This window comes from Simochromis diagramma, unplaced genomic scaffold, assembly GCF_900408965.1.
Source record: "Simochromis diagramma unplaced genomic scaffold, fSimDia1.1 OVJJ01000293.1, whole genome shotgun sequence".
Taxonomy (NCBI): domain Eukaryota; kingdom Metazoa; phylum Chordata; class Actinopteri; order Cichliformes; family Cichlidae; genus Simochromis; species Simochromis diagramma.
In genome coordinates, this window is record NW_024386801.1 from 15,197,761 (window position 1) to 15,219,091 (window position 21,331).

A 21,331-nucleotide genomic window follows, 5' to 3' on the forward strand; every position below is an offset into this window, starting at 1 on the left:
TAGTTTAGCCCCAACAAAGATTAATGTGACATTACTGCCATGACAGTTGGGCAAAAGTCAAGTACACACTAGCCTACAGCAGAAGTATAGGCAGTGAGTGTGTGCGTGTCTGTGATTCTGTGGTTCAGTTGGCCCATAATAAGACTTACACTGACACAAAAAGTATAAATGAAGTCTAAGTACAGAACTGTGTTGAACACTTACGATAAATGTTTTAGTATCTGGTTGGTAGGACTGCTTTCTTCCATTCGGTTGTACTTTGTATTTCATATCTACAGAGCCGAGATTGTACGCTGGCTTGACTTGACATTTTTTGTTAAATGTTCCAGGTGCGTCTGTCATTGGGGAGGTACCTGACTTTTATGGAGGTAAGTGTAATTATATGTCAAATATAATTACCTGCCTATATTGTGCTGGGATTCCCTTTAACAAAAACATTCATAAAAGTCAGAGATCAAGTTTTGAGGTCACAGAAAAGGCCACAAGCTTATGTGTCATGTGTTATGTTTTCTGAATATCTTTTGACACTTGGCCATAGACATATTTCTTTTGCCAATGTGCCTTTGAATCTTTTTGAGCATTCTAGTAAATGGAGACGGGTTATCAAAAGCAGGAATATACCAAAATGCAAAGGCTCGTTTCCATCTGATTTATATTTTCTAAACCAGAGACTGTCTGCTCTGGCAGGTCAATGGAGTTGTGGCCTTCTTGACAGCCTCTGTTTTTAGTCAAGGCTATGTTACTAGACTTTTTGAGAAGGGTTTTATTTCTTTTTGCATTAAAAGAAAATAGTTCTAACTCTTTACTGGCATTTGCCAAGTTTTCTATTTGCTGTTCCTTCCTACAGAAATAAAAACACTTTGGTTCTTTAATGTGTTTATTCCTGCAAGACGTCAGGATGCCGACCTCTGCTTCACCAAATTTTACACAGCTGCAGATGCAGCCGACATAGTTCACGAGGACACGCTATTTTAAAAAGTCTTCTGGTGAGCAGACACTTTTCACATAAAATACAACTGCCTTTAAGGGTTCAGCATAAAAACAATACAGTGTAACTATTATAAAACATAACTTTATTTATAATATAAATACAACAGATACTCTTAAAAGCCAAGAGAGGAAGTAAGTGTGCTACAAATGGGCTTTCACTGTTTTTTGTCCAACCCCTGCCAACTGAAGTGGTCAAACTACCAGAGAATTTCGCTTTCAGGATTCCCATTCAAGCAGTGACAGATGGCTCCCTTTCTCGTGGTCCACAGTGGGATAGGGTTAATGAAAAAACCCAGACATAATGTTTTTTCCACTGTTTCTATTTCTGCATTTCTTCTTCTTTCAGATGTACATTAATTCTAATAGAGATGGTTTGGATCCAAGATGTTATGCATATGAACCTAGACTGGTATTTAAAACTAGAAACTATATTTGAGCTGTCAGGCTTCACCGTGGTGCTATTTGGGGGTGATAGATGAGACAAAGAAGGGAAATAATGTGCATTTCGTCTTCATATATGTCGACGCACACATACACACACACACTGTAAATGTAAAAAAAAAAGTCATATTTACATTTACATAATTGATTGAGACAGCCTACATATTTATATAGCTAGTTTACGAATCATTATACTTTATACTTACTGATAGTTTTGATTATTTGGTCTCTAAGGTAGGAGAGGCTGTAATTTCTGTTTTTTGACTTACTATTCGCCCAGTGTGCTTGTCTCTAGGAGAAAAATAAAGGTGAAGCAGGCTGTTGGCAAGGGATAAATTGGTAGAAGGAAGGCTTGCTGATTTGTTGCTTAGAAACATGTGATGCTGTTCGCAGGTTGAATTGTTGATGGCTCCAGTGAGCATCTTGTTTTTCTGTTGGTCACTTTTTGTTCTTGTTCTTGATGCTTTGCCATTGATTGTCTTTCCCCTTTTCTTGAAGTATTGACCTTTTTTTTCTTATGTGTCCTTGTGGAGTATCACCTCCTGAACAAGCTGACATTATTTCTTCATGTTTACAGAAATAACAGAACATGATGTAGTTTGGGCTCTGCTGGCTGTTTTTTGATGCCCACATCAGTTGTTTTTAAGGTCACTCGGCACTGAAAGAAGTGTGAGAAACTGCTGCTTAGGCTTGGTGATTTTGAACTCTTTGTCAAACCTGGATAAGGATGAAGGTGTAGTCATCGGTGTCGATAGCAAGTTTCTTAAAGGTCAGAACATCGTGTAGACAGCCTTCCAGCTGGGACACGCTGCAGAAGCAGGTTTTTTTTTCATATAACTGAACTGCTTATCATTCAGCTCGTAGCAGTGTTTATCCCCATCATCCTGCTGTTAAAGCTTAAGTAGAGCTCACCTAATGTCTGCCTCTTTAGTACCAAGTGCTCACCCCTTGTCGGGCTGAACGGTGGCTGTAAAAGTATTAAAATCTTAATGCTGCCTTTTTTAAATCACTTCTCAGCTAGACACACACATGCAGAGCAAACTTTTACAGCTGCAGACTAATACGGAGATTCCAGTTATCGAGCATTACGCATCAATGCATATAAAAGTGAAAATCTTTGGACTCAAGTTCAAAGATGTATATTATCTTCGATAGTTCAATATTTTCTTTCGAGCGCAGTTGTAACAGCACAGCTGGTAACAAATTAAACATACCCTGCATGACTGACCCTGGCCGTACCCTGGGCCATACCTCTGTGAGTACTTTGGCCTGCAGTGAGGCAATTTTTTTTTTAAAACATACGATTTTAAAAAGTAGGTTTTTCACTCCAGGGAGAGTTTGGTTTGCCACCCTCGCTCATGATGTGGCTCGGGGGTTTGTGGGTAATTATTTTATTGCATTGTGCTTTTAGTGCCAGAAGGATACAATATGTTATCTGTCCCACTTGGACACTCACTTGGTCATGCAAACAGCCATACTATAGATGTTGCTGTAAAGCACGGTTGTGATCAAAGTTAAATTCATTAGAGAATTACCTTCTTCGGGGATTTGGACTAATTATGTGATTACTGCGATACGACAGGAAAACTGCTTCAGAACATTGTTTTTTGCAGAATGGCAATGTGAGAAATGGCTGCAAATAAAATAAAGGCACTTAAAAGTGAAAAAACAAACAGATTTTGAATATATGTTTTATAATATTTCTAGCCAGCAAGTAATTGTGATTCAACTGAGATTATACCTAAAACCATAATGAATAATTGATGTCTCATTAGAAACCATTGCTATGAAAGATAACAGCCTCCTGAAATAACAAGCTTTGGTTTTTCAAATTCAAATGAGAGTCTAAGCTTACCTGCTGTTCGGCTGAATCGGACTGTCTGTGTCTGATAATGAAGCAGGTCCAGTGGAAGATCACTTCCAGCAGGCTCAGGAGACAGAGCGTTCCTGACTGTGTGTGTGTTTCTCCTCCTTTTGAACAGATGTGGCCTTTTCTTGAGACTTATTGTCCATGTTTCTTTCTTTCTTTGTGTGTTTTTGTGTGTAAGTAGGAGGTGGGATCACTCAGTTGACCACTGGGTAAATAATTACTTGCCAGCTAAACGGGAAGGCTCAGTACATCCAAGGCGAAGTAGTGCCAAAACGAGAACAGAAAGGGTTTTATGCAGGGAAAGAAGAGAACCTGTGAGAGATACAGATTAGGAAAGAGAAGAATGAAATGGAGTGACTAGTGACAGTATCGTATTGTGTTTTGTTTTGAACTTCGCATATTAGACTCCTTTGAAATGAGGGCGCAAAGAGTTTAGGTGGGGAGCTGAGAAAAGACCTTTTTTTTGCACAACAGTGATTAGCAGCTTTAATGCCTATTTCATGTTGCAAGTATTAAGATGAACATACAGCACTTTAGAAAAAATGAATTGATTATTAAAGTTATTATGATGCATTATAATTGGCAAGACACATTTTAATAGCAGTACATCCCGTATTTGATTCAGAGCCACAAATCCCACCTGTGATAATGGTGTCAGTGTGCTTCATCCTCTAGAAATCCTTAGATTTTGTGCAAATGGTGCATATTTGGGTTATATAAAACTGTCAAGACATGTCACTAAGAAAAAAACCAAAACAGAACATGTACTGAATAAAGCAACCTTAACAACCAGAAAGCTCAGAGACCCAAGTAGTTGTGGAAGTAAATCAAAGAAAAGGGGAGCAAACCGTGACAGCAGGATTTAGATTGGAAAGGTGGTGGAGGGACAGAGGCAATCCAGGGAGAGCTTGAGACAGAGAAAATGAAACGAGGCAGGGAGAATGTAAGAGGCCCGTGTGTGTCTCCAGGCTGTGGGTCTTGTGCGGCCTGTTTAACAGCCCCCTTCCACCATCTGCCACGTCCCCCATTACAGGAAAAGCATAGGAACGGCACCAGTGCTCATGTCTGAGTTACACTTCAGCTGCTATTTCAGCACTGCAGTGCAGCCTCAGTGACTCCCTTCCAACCTCCACAGTCTCGCATTTGCAGTATTTTTTCATGACACCGACGCAGCACAGCCTAAGCCTAGCAGTAGAAAAGGGTAACTAGATTCCCTTTACTCTACTGAATCTTATGTTTCTTTCACATTTTCTGTTTCTTTTATTTCTTTTTTCCCCTCTCTTGTTCCCAGAACATAGATCCTCACTTAATTTGCCTTCCATCAGCCCCACAATGGCCCATTTATTATATGTGTAATTTCTCTCTCAGTGGTAATTCAGAGTCCTTGGGATTTACATCAATGTCAAGTACTTGCACATGGTTGGCTGCTGTAGTGTGAGTGGGAGATGATCCTGTCTCCTAATGTCTTAATTGTTGCCTTCTGGTTGGCTGCGGAGGGTATAGCTAACTTGCAAATGTGGTTATAATTCTGCCTTCCTGCTTTTTTTCTGTTCGTGACAGTCGAGGCAGAAGAATATGCATCTAATTTACTGGTTAAACTGCATGATCCGTTTTGGATATTCCTTGAAAATAGCCAGCAATCACATATTTGACTGCTGGAATGTGTACAGCTCTGGTTCTATTTTGTTGTCACGCTACACAAATATATCCGACTGCTTTTGTGATGTAAATTACGGATTGAAGGATCCTATAAATATAATGGTCCTTTGTTTGGGTTTCTAAAGGTCGCCGAGTCTGTCGATGTGACATTTTCAGAGTGAGCGAATCTGTAAGTACTGCCCTGGATCGAAGAGGCGCAGGATATCGCCGTCTGAAAGAGCCGGCCTCTCCCCATTGAGGTGTCAGCTGTGCTCTCTTAGAACTCAGAGACGCGAGGGAATAACACACATGTGCGCGGCCGCACATTTGTATTGCCGCAGTCACCTACACACGCTCTTGATCTGAGAGAATAATCAGCATTTGGGAACATTTCGCCTCATTGCTTATTCATAGCCTGGCATTGTGTTTATGTCTTATTCATGCCTTTGCTCGTGATATCTGTCTGTTTTAATGAGTAATTGGGGCTAATTACGTGTGCCTGACGATGCTTTAAAAGGAAGCTTGAACCAAGAAACGCGTTTTCATCGAGAAGAGCGCTGAATCTGAAATTTCCTGTGCTGCGCTTCTCCGCAGCGCCGAGGATGACACGTGCAGTATGAAGCAGGTTTGGATTATGCTAAGTAAAGTTGGCATTTCCACTTGGAGGATTTGTATTAGTGTGGAACAATAACATATCCACTGGCAACTGATAAATGCGTCACTCTGGTTTGGCACCTGACTGAGCACATCTCTGCCATAATTAGTGTGAGTTTGTGGTTTGGAATAAAGCAGAGGCTTATTACCCTGTGTCGATGCCTGAAAGAGAGTTTGTGCGGACTCAAGAATTAGATTAGTTACAGCTACAACTGGGATTTATCTAAACCCGGCGTCTACGCTAGAGGTGTGCATGTCTGTGAAAAACGCAAATCAGGCTGACATATTAAATGGCAGGTCCTCACAGAGGCAATCTCACAATCTAGTCAGCATGTTGTTTTTGTTGTTGTTGTTTATTTGTATGTTTTCTTGTGTTATTTCTGAACCCAGTTCTCTTGTTTTTGATTAAACTGCCCCACAGCTGACAAATGGGAGACAAATGTGATGCTCTTGAAACTTGATTTCACTTCTCTGTAAGACTGCTCTTAGTTATTAACCCTTGGTCTTGTTTGTTTGTTGCCTGCAGATGAAGTCACAGGTTACGGACCAGTGTTTGAGGAGCAGCCGGTGGATACCATCTACCCTGAGGAGTCACCCGAGGCCAAAATTACCATGAACTGCCGGGCTAGAGCCAATCCACCTGCCACATACAAGTAACATATGCTCCGCATATACACTACATGCTGTGCATGTTATGTGCCTCTCACCTCTCACAATCCCTCAGACTGTTTTCGGACCTGCTGTCAAACTGCGTGCTCACAAAGATGTTACCTTAATGTTGATGGAACTCCAAGTGTGTTGTGTGTGGCACTATTTATTTTATTTGCAGCACATATTTATATTTTCTCTTTGTGGTTATAATCAGGTAAACTCCAAGAAGGAGACACAGAGGAAAATCCTAATAACAAATAAAATTCTGAAGCAGATTTAGCAAAAATAACTCTTTTTTTTTTTTTCATTTAATTTTTTTGGACTCAAAATTTAAAGTGTTTTAGATCATCTGTTTCAATTTAGTCGCAAATACATGTAAATTAGATTGCTCTGCATCCCTTAAATCGGTTTCACTGTCAAGGAGCCCGGAATTAGATGTCAGAGGGGAAGGAATTAGCTTTGACCGCAGCTGGCATTGAGTGTTTAAGAGGGTTCATTTATAGTGCACTCTGTTCTGCCTTTCAAAGCATTAAAGTTTGTCATTTTTTAATAGAGAAGCCCTCAGTTTATGAAATCTGGTAAATTTACGGTAAAAGATCAGCTTTAGTGCAGTCACTTGTCAGCCTTTGTAATGTATGTCAGTGCTTCAGATAAGTTGTCTGCTCGTGTTACTCGATGTAAAATCAACTAGAAACAACAAGAAAAAGAACGCGACTCTGACTCCTTTCAAACAGGGCGGCTGTGCTAACCCTGATCGTTTGTGTTGCAGGTGGAAGCTGGACGGCATGGAAATTGACTTGGATGCAGGGGGTAGTCACTACAGTTTAGTAGGAGGAAACTTGGTCATCAGCAAGCCTGATAAGACTGAACATGTGGGTCAATACTCCTGTTTGGCTACCAACACGTATGGCGCGGTCGTAAGCAGAGAGGCCTCTGTCCAGTTTGGATGTAAGCTTTCCATTTACAGTCTGATGTGTAAAGCATCTTCTATTTTTAACAGCGCTGCCTTGCTGTACTTTCATGCATATTATGCAAACTGAAATGAAAGGACAACTGGGACGAATCAAATTCAGTATGGCAAATATAATTTGTGAAATGCTAATGCGCTCAGAGATCACAACTCATTTCCAAAAGAATCGTTGATCTTTATACAAAACTTACACCGTAAGTGTCGTTTTGCAGAGATCTTTAAAACATTGTGATGACAGGATGTGATTGTTTTCTCTCCCCTTCTCAGATCTCGATCTTTTCTCATCGGAGGAGAGGTCGTCAGTGTATGTCAAAGAGGGACAGGGGGCCGTGTTGCTCTGCGCTCCCCCACCGCATTTACCAGGTACAACATGTGAAGCCTTAGCCTGCTGTTGCTGGATGTTCCTAAAAATAATGAGCCCTAATATTTTGCAGCATTAACATCTAGTTAATTACAGAAGACCGTAAACAATATAGAATAGAACATAATCCCTTCACAAAAACCCGAAAGAAATCTGAACCCACAAAACTCTGGGACCAAGACAAGTCGTATGGAAAATGAACAAACTTGCTTGCATTGCTTTAAGTTTTACTCTGGTCCTTGACACAGCGACTCAGTCATGTTAAATAATTGTGACCATTCATGCACATATCCTCACTGCTGTTTTCATGAACTTGGTGAACTGAAATGAATTAATCAGATATTTTGTACACTGTTGTTAAGGACATGGTTCAGCTTCTTAGCTATTAAGATAAAGAGATTGCTGTCTTCACAAGCTTACCAGATCATTCAGAGTGCCCTTGCTTCACATCCAGCCTCCTTCACTGTTTCAAAAGCAGTGGGTAAGCCCAGACTCTTGACTGACAGGTGCCTTTTGCTGTTCCTCTTTCTGTTCAGCCGAGCTGTCATTCCGCTGGATCCTCAATGAATTCCCGACCTTCATCATACCGGACAAGCGACGTTTTGTCTCCCAGATAACAGGCAACCTCTATATCTCTAAGGTGGACTCCTCGGACAGAGGAAATTACTCCTGCATCGCCTCAAGCCCGTCTATTTCCAAGAGTGTCTTCTCCAACTACATCCCCCTCGAGCCTCAGACTGAACGTTAGTACCCCGGTTTCTACTTCTTGTTGTCTATTTGTTGTTGCTTTTGACTCTGATTGTTGCTAAAGTAGTAGTAACAGACTTTTGGGTTCTGCAGCTTAACAGAAAGCACAAATAGAAAATGGAATACAAAATTATAAAAAAGGTTCCAAGAATTCAAGCGTAAAATACTGTGTTTAATACCAATTTATGCTTGCAATGCACAGCAATTATGTCAGTAAAACAGAGGGATTCAACAGGGATTAAATATGTGTCTACTATAAATGCCACACTTACTCAGATGTGGTTTCCTGTATTAATTCTCACATTCTTTTGCCAGTGAGGTGTGATTATAGGGCAGGACCTCAAGTGTTAAGAGATGCTTGAAGACAGGAAGTGACTAAAATGCTGCGTCGGCTGCAATTCTTTCCTCCTGTCCCTACTGTAGCACTGTGTTTAATGACGGCGTTGCTTGCTCTAAATGCATTAAGGTCATGTCCCTGGTATTGAATTTTTAAATTAAAAATACAGAACTAAATGAACTCAGTAGTAGACTGACACATGATGCTTGTTTTGAGACAGAGCCAGCTGGCTACAGAGGACAAGAGGAAACATAAACTGTGCCAAAACGAAGGACAGAAACTAAAGAGATGTATGTGCTCTTATTTATTTAGGCCGTATGTTTCTGAACAGCTTGAAGTAATGGGTTCAAAAGCCAAACTAAGCAATGTTAACATTTTTCCTTAAGGGGTTTCCAAGAATCCATTAGACGTTTACTTTCATCGCTGTCAAACTCTGAGCTAGTTTTACTTGTGGCAAGCATGTGTTGAATAGTAGAACACAAGCTAGAAGGATTTGTTCCATCAAAGGGGCCGGGGACAGAGCTGAGCAGTTGTTTGGGCTCTCTCAGGCATACATGTATTATGCCGTGTCTTCTGGGTATGATGTTACATTATTTACCTCTATCTAATTTTTATGTGTGTGTGTGTGTATTTGTCCAGGTTTTATAAATGTGTATACAGAATTTTATACATTCTGTTAATGTGTTTAAGCATGTAAACATGAGTCATGCTTAGGGCTCTAAATAAAGCTTTTATTACATTTTATAGGCATTTCTTTCACTTTAATGCTCTGAGTATATGTTAAACCTTTGTCCAGATTTCACTGTGTCCCATGTGTGTTCATCAGTCAGCAACGGCATTGTTGTTGCTTATATCTTGTGTTTTAACAACCTGATTACTGATTGCTATAGAACAGTGGTTAAACTTAAAGTAACTCAGTTGATAAAGAAACAGCAGAGTGGATGAGACATTCAGAAATCCAGGGCCCTGGATCTAGTCCTGGACCAGAGTTTTTAAACTGCAAATTACAAGTAAGGATACCGAGTAGGAACAGATTAATACTTCTTTGTAAGATTAAAAAAATGACAAAATTACATTCACAGAAACAAATAACCTAATCATACACACAGTATGGGATATAAGAGTTCCATATATACGCATTATGGTGAATCTGGTGTGAGATTTTCAAAGAAAACCTTGAGAACAAACACAAAATTATTTTAAAGTATTTGTTTTGTTAGCATCTATAAACTGGGTTAAGAATCAGAACACATCATAACTTGTTGCTCTTCCACTCAGGTCCTATCAGGAAATACCCGGCTGACCTAAGAGTCAAGTTCCCTGACACCACTGCTTTGGTGGGGCAGAATGTCACCCTGGAGTGCTTTGCTTTGGGGAAGTAAGTAAGAGAGAATATGGGTAAACAAAACAATGCTAGATTGTAGAATTTCACACTAGCCAGCCATTTAGAGGTAATCCGCAATAAAAACGACTCTTAAAGGAAAGTTTAAGTGAATATGAACTCAGTTTCAGAGGCTGTTCTGCTCCGTTTACAATGAAATCAGATCCAAACATATCATTCTGTGAGCTCTCAAAGTTCTACAGCTGCTGACAAATGCTCATGAAGTCACATGATTTACAACCCATGTTTCAGAATGATAAGTATAGTGGAGCATGCAACAAGCGTTACAACTTATGCCTGCTCGTGCATTATTTTCCCCTGTGTGCCCTTTTCAGTCCTGTCCCTGAGATCCGCTGGAAGAAGATAGACGGACATCTGCCATCAAACCACGAGGTGCGTATGACGGGGACTCAACTGCATCTGTACAACGTGCAATTTGAAGATGGTGGCACCTATAAGTGTGAGGCGATAAACTCGAAAGGAAAGGACTACCACACCGCTCGCGTGTCTGTGGAAGGTAATTTGAAATTTTCTTGTCTTAACTTATACTGTAGTTTTCCAAAGTCTTTATCAGTTGTATTAAATCTCTCCTAGGTGTGCTTTATGGGATAAACTCGTCAGCACTGCTATTATTAGCACTGTCACCAGACAGGGTAAATCTTAAGATTTTTCTCAAACCCCTTATCTAAATGTTCTCACTTGCAGCTTTTCCAGAGTGGGTGGAGCACATCCGTAGCACTGAAAAAGACCTCAGGAGCGACTACACCATGTCCTGCAAAGCCAGTGGCAAGCCTAATCCACACATCCGCTGGCTGAAAAACGGAGAACCGGTATTATTCAGACTCATAGATTGTTATTGTCTTGTAACTGTGAATGCAAATGAGCTATGACTCTAAAATGCTCAGAGCCCTCTCGGTGGCTGTCTAGATCTCGTCTCTGTTCGGTATGCAGCCAAGGGTTGTTACAGGAGCACAGCAGAGACAGGAAGCTGGCACTGTGGGTAGACATGGTGTCAGGAGAGTTCAATAAAAAGCACCTTTTGTTTTTGAGCTGGTGCCAGCATGTGTTGTGTAATGCTCCATAGAAGCAACTGTCATCAGGCTCGAAAATGCTCTAGAGAGCAGCCAGTGACAGAAACGTGGGGGAGGTTGCTGGATGTATCATTATGCATTAATGAAATCCTCTGCCAGGCAGATGAACTGCAGTAGCCATCATGTCAGCCATCATCACTTTAATTATGGCCATTTGCTTTGTAACAGAACTCAAACATTATGGGAAAAGATGCTTTATTTTGTTTTACTTTGCACTCCACAGGTTGACAGGAAAGAGATGAGATTCAGCAGCTTGACATTTGATGATTCAGGGATGTACCAGTGCATAGCAGAAAATCGTCACGGAGTCATTTATGCCAACGCAGAGTTGCGTGTCTTTGGTGAGTCAAACAACTATCACAACACCCACGGCTGTGTCACGTTTCACGCTAACTAATAGATGCTTATTATGACATGGTGACATGGTGACTGTGCTTAGCCAGAAAAAAAAAAAAAAATATATATATATATATATATATATATATATATATATATATGTGTGTGTGTGTGTGTGTGTGTGTGTATATATATATATAGATATATATATCTATATATATATATTTGAAACCAGCATTTACTGTACATATCTGAAAAACAAATACTGAAAACGTCTGTACAATATGTTAACTCACTCCACTGAATGTTTTAGGGTAGTGTCATGAGAGCGTGCGTTCCCGTGTCTAATCTGTGCTCTACCATGTTTGAGATGAATAACCGACACTGTCACTCCTCAGACTGTGCTCCCACATTTGAACACAACCCAGTGAAAAGAGTGCTGGCAGCCAAAAATGGCCGGGTGGTGATTGAGTGTCGACCCAGAGCGGCCCCAAAGCCCGCCTTCTCCTGGAGCAAAGACACTGAGCTGCTTTCCAACTCTACCAGGTGAACAGTCTCTTTCTGTTTGCCTCGAATCTGTGAATATTTTATACATTTGTATTCATTCTCAAAGGCTGGTTTACCAGAGAGTTCCTTTGTTGTTTTAATTCCAATATTCATCAACCATAAACTGTTTTCAGTGACTGCCTGACACATCCGGGTTACATTTATCCATGGGGAAGTATTTGGGAATAAAATGTCATTTGGTGCTGACTTAGTTGTGAAAAATGTACACTGGCTTGATTTTGGGGATCTAAATAATCTCTAGATCTTCTAAACCAAGTATATACTGTCCACAGAAAAAATCTTTAGTCTTGTTGTTTGTCAGCTTTGCCATCACCAGTGGCTAACATTAAGCTCATTCTCAAGATTAGTGTGGCCGGCCTGGTGTGTAAAACCCTGTGTTGTGCTCCTCACTGGCAAAACAAGCCTAATCTGTAAGCTCTGAGACCCCCAACAACTTTTCTCCCACCCTAAATACCTCAGAGTGGGACTCACTTGAAGGAGGAGCAGCAGGGAAGTTACTGTGGAACATATGCATCCTAATACTCTGGGTGGGGGCAGAGTGGCAATGTGGCAGCTGGCAGGCTGTCTCTCATGCACTAATATGAAAAAAAAAAAATGAATCAAACACTGCTGCCTTGCTGTTAGTACAAGTTTCCTTGCACAAGCTTCCAAAAGTTCTCCTCCTTTTTTTTTTCCCTTGGCAAACTCAATATCCATTAAGGAACTGACACATATTCTGAGTACTTTCATATTTTTTTATAGTCCACATATCCCTGGACTACACACTGGGCTACTGACCTTCATATTGTGCTAATAATTTTACACTGCATAAGGCTTTCTCCTGAGTGTGTGAACTATTACTTCTGGTTTCTCCACAGGGTGTTCATCTGGGAGGATGGAAGCCTGGAGATCCTCAATGTGACACGAGCAGACGAAGGCAGATACACCTGCTTTGCAGAGAATGACCGTGGCAAGGCCAATAGCACCGGCGACCTGTTGGTTATGGGCAAGTTCCAGCTGAAGAACAATGTTTAATGCTTCTCTTTGTATCCCTGATGTTTCCAGGACAGCTGTGACTTGTTTTGACTGATGTCAACCTTAGCTGGCAATCATTGCTGCCACTCTCAGTCCCACCAAGCAGTAGCGACCTCCAAATGTCTGCTATCGTTGAGTTATGGCCCTCTTTGCAGGCTGATAGCAAGCTTTCGTGGGACATTCAGTCGTTACCCAAGGGCAATGACACGAGGTTGCTGCTTTAGATTCAGCGTAGCCCCCACACGTTTCAGTGAAAAAGAAGAAGAATAAACTGGGATTGTCTGATAGAATTCAGAAAAAAAAATCCCCAGAGACTGATATGAGCTTTGTTTTCCTTGTTGTTTGTTTTCTTTAGATATGCAGTCAGAGCTGTCAAGCTTTTTATTCTGTGTTTTTACACTTAGCTCGGTTGGTATGGATGTGCAGCTCTTTTCTGCCCTCTTCTGGCTATTTTTGATATTTCAGAGTTCTCGCCTTTTCTTTTTTTTTTACACCCCAATCAAATACTCTACAGTTGATCATCTTTGAACTGTTTAAGTCTATTATTTTATATAAGGAATCTGCTCTTTCTTTGATTTTCATTTAATCAAATTACCCATGAGTTAAATAACTGACTCTTTTTTTATAATCCCTGAGACCTATTTATCTTCCTGTTTCTCCCCACAGACTCTACGAAGATCACCTTGGCACCATCTAATACTGACGTTAAAGTGAGAGAGAATACCTCGATGCAGTGCGCAGCATCACACGATCAGTCTCTAGATATCACCTTCATCTGGTCCCTAGATGGCCGAGTCATTGACCTGCACATAGACAGCCAACATTACGAACGCACCACAGTGAGACATCATGTTGTTCCATTTATTGTTTTTGAATAACCCAGGTTTGGCCACAATTGAAAATTCAAAAAAATCCCCTTGACCTAGAGTTCACGCACATCCTAAGCATATCTGAGGTCAGGTTGATGCAATACGTGGAATACCTGGTATGGAAAAGTACAGTCGGATATAAATGAACATGACTCTAAAATTCATTTCACAAACCTTCCTAGGCGGGAATAGCGCACAGTATATCCGTTTAATGGCAATTTCTGCTAACATCTGTTACTGTTGACATGACCCACTCTCTCCCGCTCTCTCTCTCTGCCTCTTAAAGGCACTAACCATAAGCTAGTGGTTAGCTTTTCTCATTTGTCACTCCGCCTGCTAGGCAAACACTATTATGACTGTGATTGATGACATCCTGATTTTTGCATGCAGGGATGATTTTCCCCTCGTAAAAACAGGGTTCAGTTCCATTTGATACTGTTTGTGTGGCATTAGCAAGACTGCTAGTTTGATGTATTTTTAAAGTTGAATCTCATATTCAGTCAGAACGTTGACTGTTCAGTGTGCTGAGCTCGACATTTGTGAATGCAAAAAGAGGCTTTGTTTAACTCCCTGCCCAATTTACCTCGATTGCTTCAGTTACTAGACTAATACTAATGTGCCATTTTTCCATATTTTATGATGTTTGTCAGGCTGATGCATAGTGTATACTTCTTCTAAACTTAAGCATTGTCTCTTGTGTTGTTTTGATCAGAATGGAAGCTCGAATGGCGAGCTGCTCATCAAGAATGTTCAGCTGAAACATGCGGGACAGTACACCTGCACCGCACAGACCCCTGTGGACAATATCACTGCTTCTGCCCACCTGGTTGTCAGGGGTGAGTCAAGAGTCATGTATGTAAAATGTCTCAAAGCATTCAGCTAACTAAACAAACACACAATGTATAATATCTATGAAAGACAGATTTGTTTTGTTGTTTCACATGATATTTATGTAATTTTTCTGCACAATTCTCACAGTCTTAGTGTGTGTGGGCCTCCGTTGGCAAACAGTCACATACTCCCATGCACTAATCAGGATTAAGTTACATTACAACATGTTACCTAAAGTCAAATGGCAGCTGGTGCATTTTTACGCACTGTCAATCACGTCTGACAAAATAAGCCTGCAGGGCCCTGTCGAAAAAGATTAGATCATGTTTTTGAGTCTTAAACTCCTATGTTTAATGGTTGTTGCTCATTTATGTATGTTTAATATTACAGGAAAAATTTGCATCCAAATATTTTGCTTCCTTGATCATGCAGACATTGTCAAACTAAAGCAGAAGCTTAGATGACAAAAAACCACACAATTCAAACAAAAGTAGAAAAAAACCCTGGTTCCTTCTGCTAAATGTCAATGTTTCCAGGTTCTTGTTGTTAGACTTTTAACATGCAGGTAAAAAGTGCACATACGTTAAAAGAACGAGGCTCAAAGACAGCACAAGTACTGCATTTTGTGCAGCGCATGTTTAAAGAGAAGTAAATCTCTCCCGAGCAACCAGACCGTAGAACTTTTTTTGCCAGATAATCTGTCAAACCCAAGACTGCATGCTAACAAAAGTGAGGGAGAAAATGTTTGAAAAAGCCGATGAAGGAAATGCCTTGTGTCCTCAAGCATAAGACAGAACACTTAAGCATCTACTGGTTCCACCCTGAAAAGGTCAGACTAACTTAGTCAGATACCAAGTGGCATTAGCATTTCTGCTATGGGACAAGTATAAATGGTGGTGGCTTGCCTCAAGATGGCATTGCTTGGCTGCACGGTGGCACACTGCTGGTCATATTTATCCGAAACAAATTGCTATGTCCACCCAGTCCCAAGTAAGATGAATTGTTTTATAGGAAAGTTTGTGCTTGTTGCTATGGTTGCACAGACAAAGTAAAAATTTGACCTAAAAAGCAATGCTTTTAGTACAGTGCCAGCTCTGACCTGTTTATATTCCAAGCGTAATGCCTCGGGATGAGTATATAATGAATCAGTGATTTCAATCTCTCAGCACGGTATTTCAATGAGGACAGCTGCTGATTTCTAAACTTGCTCTTCCAACCTCATATAGATGTGAACATACACAAAGCAAACACTGTCACTTTTTCGGAGGTCTCTGTGTCTTCTTTACTGTATTTCAGATTGTGGATGATTCATCGCACTTTATTTTCACCTTCTTCTTCTTCTTGATGACTGAGAACTTGTCTTGCAGTGCTTTCCTCAGCGCTTGAAACAGGCCCCAGTGCTGGAGGACAAAGGATCTTTTTAGATAGGAATTCTAGCAGTGAATTGCTTGCCAGTGATCCCTGGTGTGTCTTGGGTGTGCTGCTGCTGCTGTTGCTTTCAGAGCAGGTGTTGACAGATGGCCAGGTGAACGCACAGCGGCTGACTGTGACGTTTCCCAGAGTGTAACCAAAGCACAGGTCCGGGGCTGCTCCTAATGGAGTGCCAAATGCCAGCAGCCTGGGGCGCAACAAGGGAGAGATGAAAGACAGCCATTTATCATGGCAGATGAGGAAGCAGATCTGCTTGAGGAGAGTGTCCAAGCTCAAAACACAGCTCTGCACCTGTAGCCTGTTATTAGCAGGGATTAAAGATAGGCTGCGGAGCTGTTTTCATGTGAATGTATGCGTGCGTGTAAACAGAGTAAAGTTAGGAGTCTTGGAGCAATGTTGAAGTGTTGCTGTGAACGAGGAAAACTATTTACAGACTTTGTTAAACTCTGGATTGTACTCAAGGACTCCTCCATATGGGCTCCAAACTGTAAAAAGCTAAAGTGCAGTGTTTTATTCCTTACATTAGATTGTAACAACTAAGCCTTCTCTCCTGACTCTTGGAGGCGAGGGTAAGCTTAAGGCCTGTCCGGCTTTTGGCTCTCTAATCGCCTTAGTTCTCTCGGCTCACATTCATGATTTGGAAAAAAGTAAATTCTGGCTGATTTCTGATGCTGTGGGTTGGGAGTCTAACCCTGACACAGTCTGGGTTTTCTATTAAGCCATTTTTTTAAGTTCCAAAGGAAGAATCAAGAGGAGCATTAGGACCAAGAGAAACACTGGATTGTAGAGCTTTTGCTTAAGCTTTAGTTCATGTATGTCAATGGGCTTCTAAGCTCTAATGCCTTAATCCATCAGTCTTTGCTGATGTCTTTTAAATAAAACTCTTTAAAAAAAGGGAAATGTAAGGGCTTTGATGTGCAGTATTTCATATGCACCTAACATTAGACATCTTGAAAGTTTGTAAAGTTTTTAAACAGCTCAGGGTCTAAACTGAGTTTCTTTCCAGTTTGCATGTAGGAGACTTATTGACCGCTTGAGGAAAAAGTCAAAGTGAGCATTTGTAGTGATTCCTGCAGCCACATTTATGTTTGCCTCCCTTCTAACAATAATTTAAGCCTTCTTGTTATTCTTCTCTTTGCCCAGGTCCTCCTGGTGCTCCAGGTGGGGTGCGAATAATAGAAAAAACAGACAAAAGTGTAACGTTGCAGTGGAGCCGTGGTGCAGACAACCACAGTCCGATCTCCAACTATACCATCCAGTACAAGAACCAGTTCTCAAACGATGTCTGGAAGAATGCCACTACATGTAAGAGCTCGAGCGTGCTTGTTGGTAAAATAAACACTGCTACCGTAATGCTGAGCTGGGTCTGGTGTTGTAATATTTGTGGTCATGCCACACAATGATATTATAGGCCTACAAGGTGGTTAATGTCTCTTACAGATGGCTTAAATATACTTTAGTCATGCTTCGGTGAATTAAAACATGGATGGGTTCCCAAAATAGAACTGCACGTTTGTTTTAAGGATACAACCGGCATATAATGTTCATCCGTAGAGCGCAATAGCACTAAAATGAACTTGTCTTTCTATAGTTCCTGTTAATGTAGAGGGGAACGCAGAGATGACCACAGTGGTGGACTTGATTCCCTGGACAGACTATGAGTTCAGGGTCATTGCTACTAACACTCTGGGAACAGGAGACCCAAGCAACCCATCGCCTATTATTAAAACGCTGGAAGCAGGTAAGATTGTTTTTTGACTTTGGACATCTAAATATAAGAAGGAATAAAGAATCGGAGCAACTTAATAGGTCAAGAAGTGGAAGGGAAAAAAAGAGATGTGGTACTACAGTCCAGCTTTCCGTTCTGTTATTTATTCATCATCATTCTATTATTGCACTGTTTACTTACGTTAAGTATCACTGGAGAAATGAGTCAGCATAAATCCCATCATGCCGCGCTTTCTAGTGCAGAAAACTCACCACACAAACCTCCACAAATGAGCACTTTGGTGAAACTGTATACTGAAATTCAATTATAAAATGGGAATCACAGACTTACAGTAACCTCTCTTGAAACAATAATCATAAGTTGAAAGTGAGCTACTAGACTCAAGGCAAACAGAAGAACTTGTCCCTCTTTCTGGCTCCCTGAATGGCAACGTTCCCACGTGGACATTTAGGTGTTGCGTTTGGCACAGGAGAAGACACTGATACCGCATTTGAAGAGGAAGGATGTTAGAGCAACATTGGCAGGGCTAGGTTACAGCCTGTGTGGTTTGGCTTTGTTTGCGTGGATTCATAGCAATGTGGGCTCAGAGTTTTGCTGTTGCCGTCTCATTGTAGTTCCTGTGGTGGCGCCCTCAGATGTTGGCGGGGGTGGAGGGGCTAGCAGAGAACTGACCATCACATGGACGGTAGGTTGGGACTTTCCACTGGGTAAAGTGGGAAGATGGGTTACATGTTTATATATGAAAACTTGCTAAAAGATGTTTAGTTTTTAGTTCAATTTGTAATAGTCACACTGACATTTAGATTTACATTTAAAAGAGAGTGGGAAGCCATGTGGTCAGTGTTTCAGAAATCCAACAAATTATTAAAATGAGTTTGAAAAAGGGCACAGAAAGACCAGATAAGGCAGATGTCTGCTCAGGATTTCAATTATTCAGGTCCTCGTAGTCTTAAATGCTTCAGATGAATCTTTTTTAGGCTCTTAAAGATGTGTCACTTCTTCAAATTAAGCCCAATAAAAGATCCAAAGATTTTATTGTGTTGTTTATTATTCACCACATGTACAGCACATACAGGAGAGCTTATTGTTTCTTTCTCACCGTAGTATAAAAGAAGAAATAAGAAAAGATAAAAGGACACTCCAGGGCATCTATAAAAAGCGGCAGTAGTGCAAATACAGTAACAGAGATGTACGGCGATATATAATATAGATATAAATATATAACTAGAGCAACTTCTGAGATGTACATGGACAGTAGTGCAAATTTGACAAAAGGCCAATTACACTTAAGATAAGTAATGCAGAATTTTTAAACTGGTAATTAATAAAGCACAGTGATAGGTTTTCAATTGCTTTGTTAATCAGAACAACGAGCGTACCACAGATCATGCAGTAGAGAAGACGGGAATGATAAAACGATCGCTATCGTGAACAAAAAAACAACTCAGCGACTGAACTAATTCATGGTGTGTTGCTTCTCTGCTGCAGCCGTTGATAAATTAGCTATGGCTAAATTGTATTTTTCTTGGCTGCAGCATGACCGTTCAATTCCAGAGCAGCTGGAGGACGAGATGATATGTTTATCTTGCTGTGCATGTGCGATGACAAAGACACGGTGTCCACAAAGGAAATGAGGTGTGATGATAGAGAAGGATGAGCCAATTGTGTCATTGCTGTATATAAAACAGGTGCCTTACACAGTGCAGTCACTGTATTAAATTCTATTTAAATATCATCTGATTTGTGAAATTTGATTTTTTTTTAAGTTAGGCTATTTTTTACTTTGCTATAAAAGCTGGTCAAGAGTGACATGTGTTAAATAAAACATTTGCCAAATGCCATTTCTCAATTTATTATTCATTTTGTCAACAGCCTGTGAAGCCAGAGTACTACTATGGGCCTAATTTTGGCTACATTGTGGCCTTCAAGCCCCAAGATGAGCAAGAGTGGAAACGGGTGGCAGTAGCCGATCCCCAGGCCAGGCGCTACGTCCACAAAGCCTCTGACATCCCACCTTTGACAGAGTTTCAAGTCAAAGTCAAAGCGTTTAACGTCCAGGGAGAAGGACCCTACAGCCTAACAGCCATCATCTATTCTGCACAAGACGGTGAGCGGTTAAGAGATTCAGCCCTCTCATCTGTAACAGGGAAAAATGTGCTAAAGTGATCTCAAAACAGCATCGCAGATCAACCTGGTTCTGTTTTATTAGTGTCAGAGAATGAGGGATTGCTCAGTCCTGCTAGTCAGTGCGCCACTGTGAAGTAGGATCCTTTTAATATTAGCTCTCATGTATAATAATGAGAAATATTAATACCCCTTGAAAGTGAACCCATCGCCCCCCCTTCTCTTCTCGGGTTCCTTGTTGGGGGATTATTATGATCTACGTAGCATGAACCAGAAAGCTGATAACTCACCCAAAGATGCAAAGCATTTAGCAAGTTATTAGCTTCCACTGACAAGCAGTTGAGATAACCACTAGAAACTCAAGCATGATGGGTGACAGAGATGCTCCTGCTGCCATGGTAACACAATCAGGAAACGGTTGCCTGGTGGGGGTGTATGATTTTTACGGTTATGCCTTCACAGTGAGCCGTCGCCGGGCAAATCTGTGACCATAGTTGCGTGCAGGCTGGTTGCGCATGCATACAAACCATCTTCCTCAGAGTTTGCCTCTGTTTACAACGTGGCGACAGCATGGCAGTTTAGCATTTTAGGACAGTTTCCTGGCAAGAAAAGACTACACACAGGGTTTAAATGTTCCATAAGTTGTGGAATAGTGTCTGATGGCGGAGCAAGAGAAATGTCACTGAGAGAACAAAAAGCAAAAGAAGCCAATAGATACGTATGAAGAAATATAAGCCAATGTTTAGTATAGTAAGTCTGTGTATGTTAAACTAAATATTTAAAAATTTTTGGATTGCTTTGTGTTTGATTAAAAAAAGAAAACAATGAATGTAATTTTTTGACATCCTTAAAACATGGGTCTTGTAGTGAATATAAATCTGTTCTCTGGGTTTCTTTTTAGCTCCATCTGAAGCTCCTGCAGTTGTTGAAGCCAGAGCTCTCTCTGCCAAAGCTGCCACTGTGTCCTGGATGCCCCTCTCATATAATAATTTAGATGGATACCAGGTCAGTAGAAACGTTTATGAGGCTTGATCACAGTAGTAGTCATCACTTTAGCTGATTCAAACACCTCCATTTGTGACTTTTTTTTGCTCACAATGCAAACTTACTTTAAGCACCTCTAAGGAAAACCACAATCAATTTAAATCCATCAAAACACACATCAATACAAACATATTGCTTTAAATATAAAGACGTGCTTTTCTCCAGCATTTCTCAAAAACTGTTAAACTGATACTTACATTTAATAAGGTTTTCACTTGTACAGAGCGCTTTGAAACCAAGATGGTATCCTTGCAG

At 40.7% G+C, this 21,331-nt stretch overlaps 1 protein-coding gene across 1 annotated transcript in view; it reads left to right on the top strand.

Annotated features, from left to right (window-relative positions):
- cntn1a (contactin 1a) overlaps positions 1-21,331 on the top strand; it is a 60,286-nt gene that overhangs the window by 34,843 nt on the left and 4,112 nt on the right. Inside the window, exons 3-20 of the mRNA XM_040026129.1 lie at positions 330-368; positions 6,120-6,246; positions 7,014-7,192; positions 7,482-7,577; positions 8,112-8,318; positions 9,938-10,037; positions 10,376-10,557; positions 10,746-10,870; positions 11,355-11,472; positions 11,866-12,013; positions 12,892-13,019; positions 13,715-13,887; positions 14,630-14,753; positions 17,323-17,484; positions 17,771-17,920; positions 18,523-18,593; positions 19,781-20,015; positions 20,934-21,037. Of these exons, the coding sequence (XP_039882063.1) occupies positions 330-368; positions 6,120-6,246; positions 7,014-7,192; positions 7,482-7,577; positions 8,112-8,318; positions 9,938-10,037; positions 10,376-10,557; positions 10,746-10,870; positions 11,355-11,472; positions 11,866-12,013; positions 12,892-13,019; positions 13,715-13,887; positions 14,630-14,753; positions 17,323-17,484; positions 17,771-17,920; positions 18,523-18,593; positions 19,781-20,015; positions 20,934-21,037 (2,468 nt within the window). The remainder of the gene's footprint in view (positions 1-329; positions 369-6,119; positions 6,247-7,013; positions 7,193-7,481; positions 7,578-8,111; positions 8,319-9,937; positions 10,038-10,375; positions 10,558-10,745; positions 10,871-11,354; positions 11,473-11,865; positions 12,014-12,891; positions 13,020-13,714; positions 13,888-14,629; positions 14,754-17,322; positions 17,485-17,770; positions 17,921-18,522; positions 18,594-19,780; positions 20,016-20,933; positions 21,038-21,331) is intronic.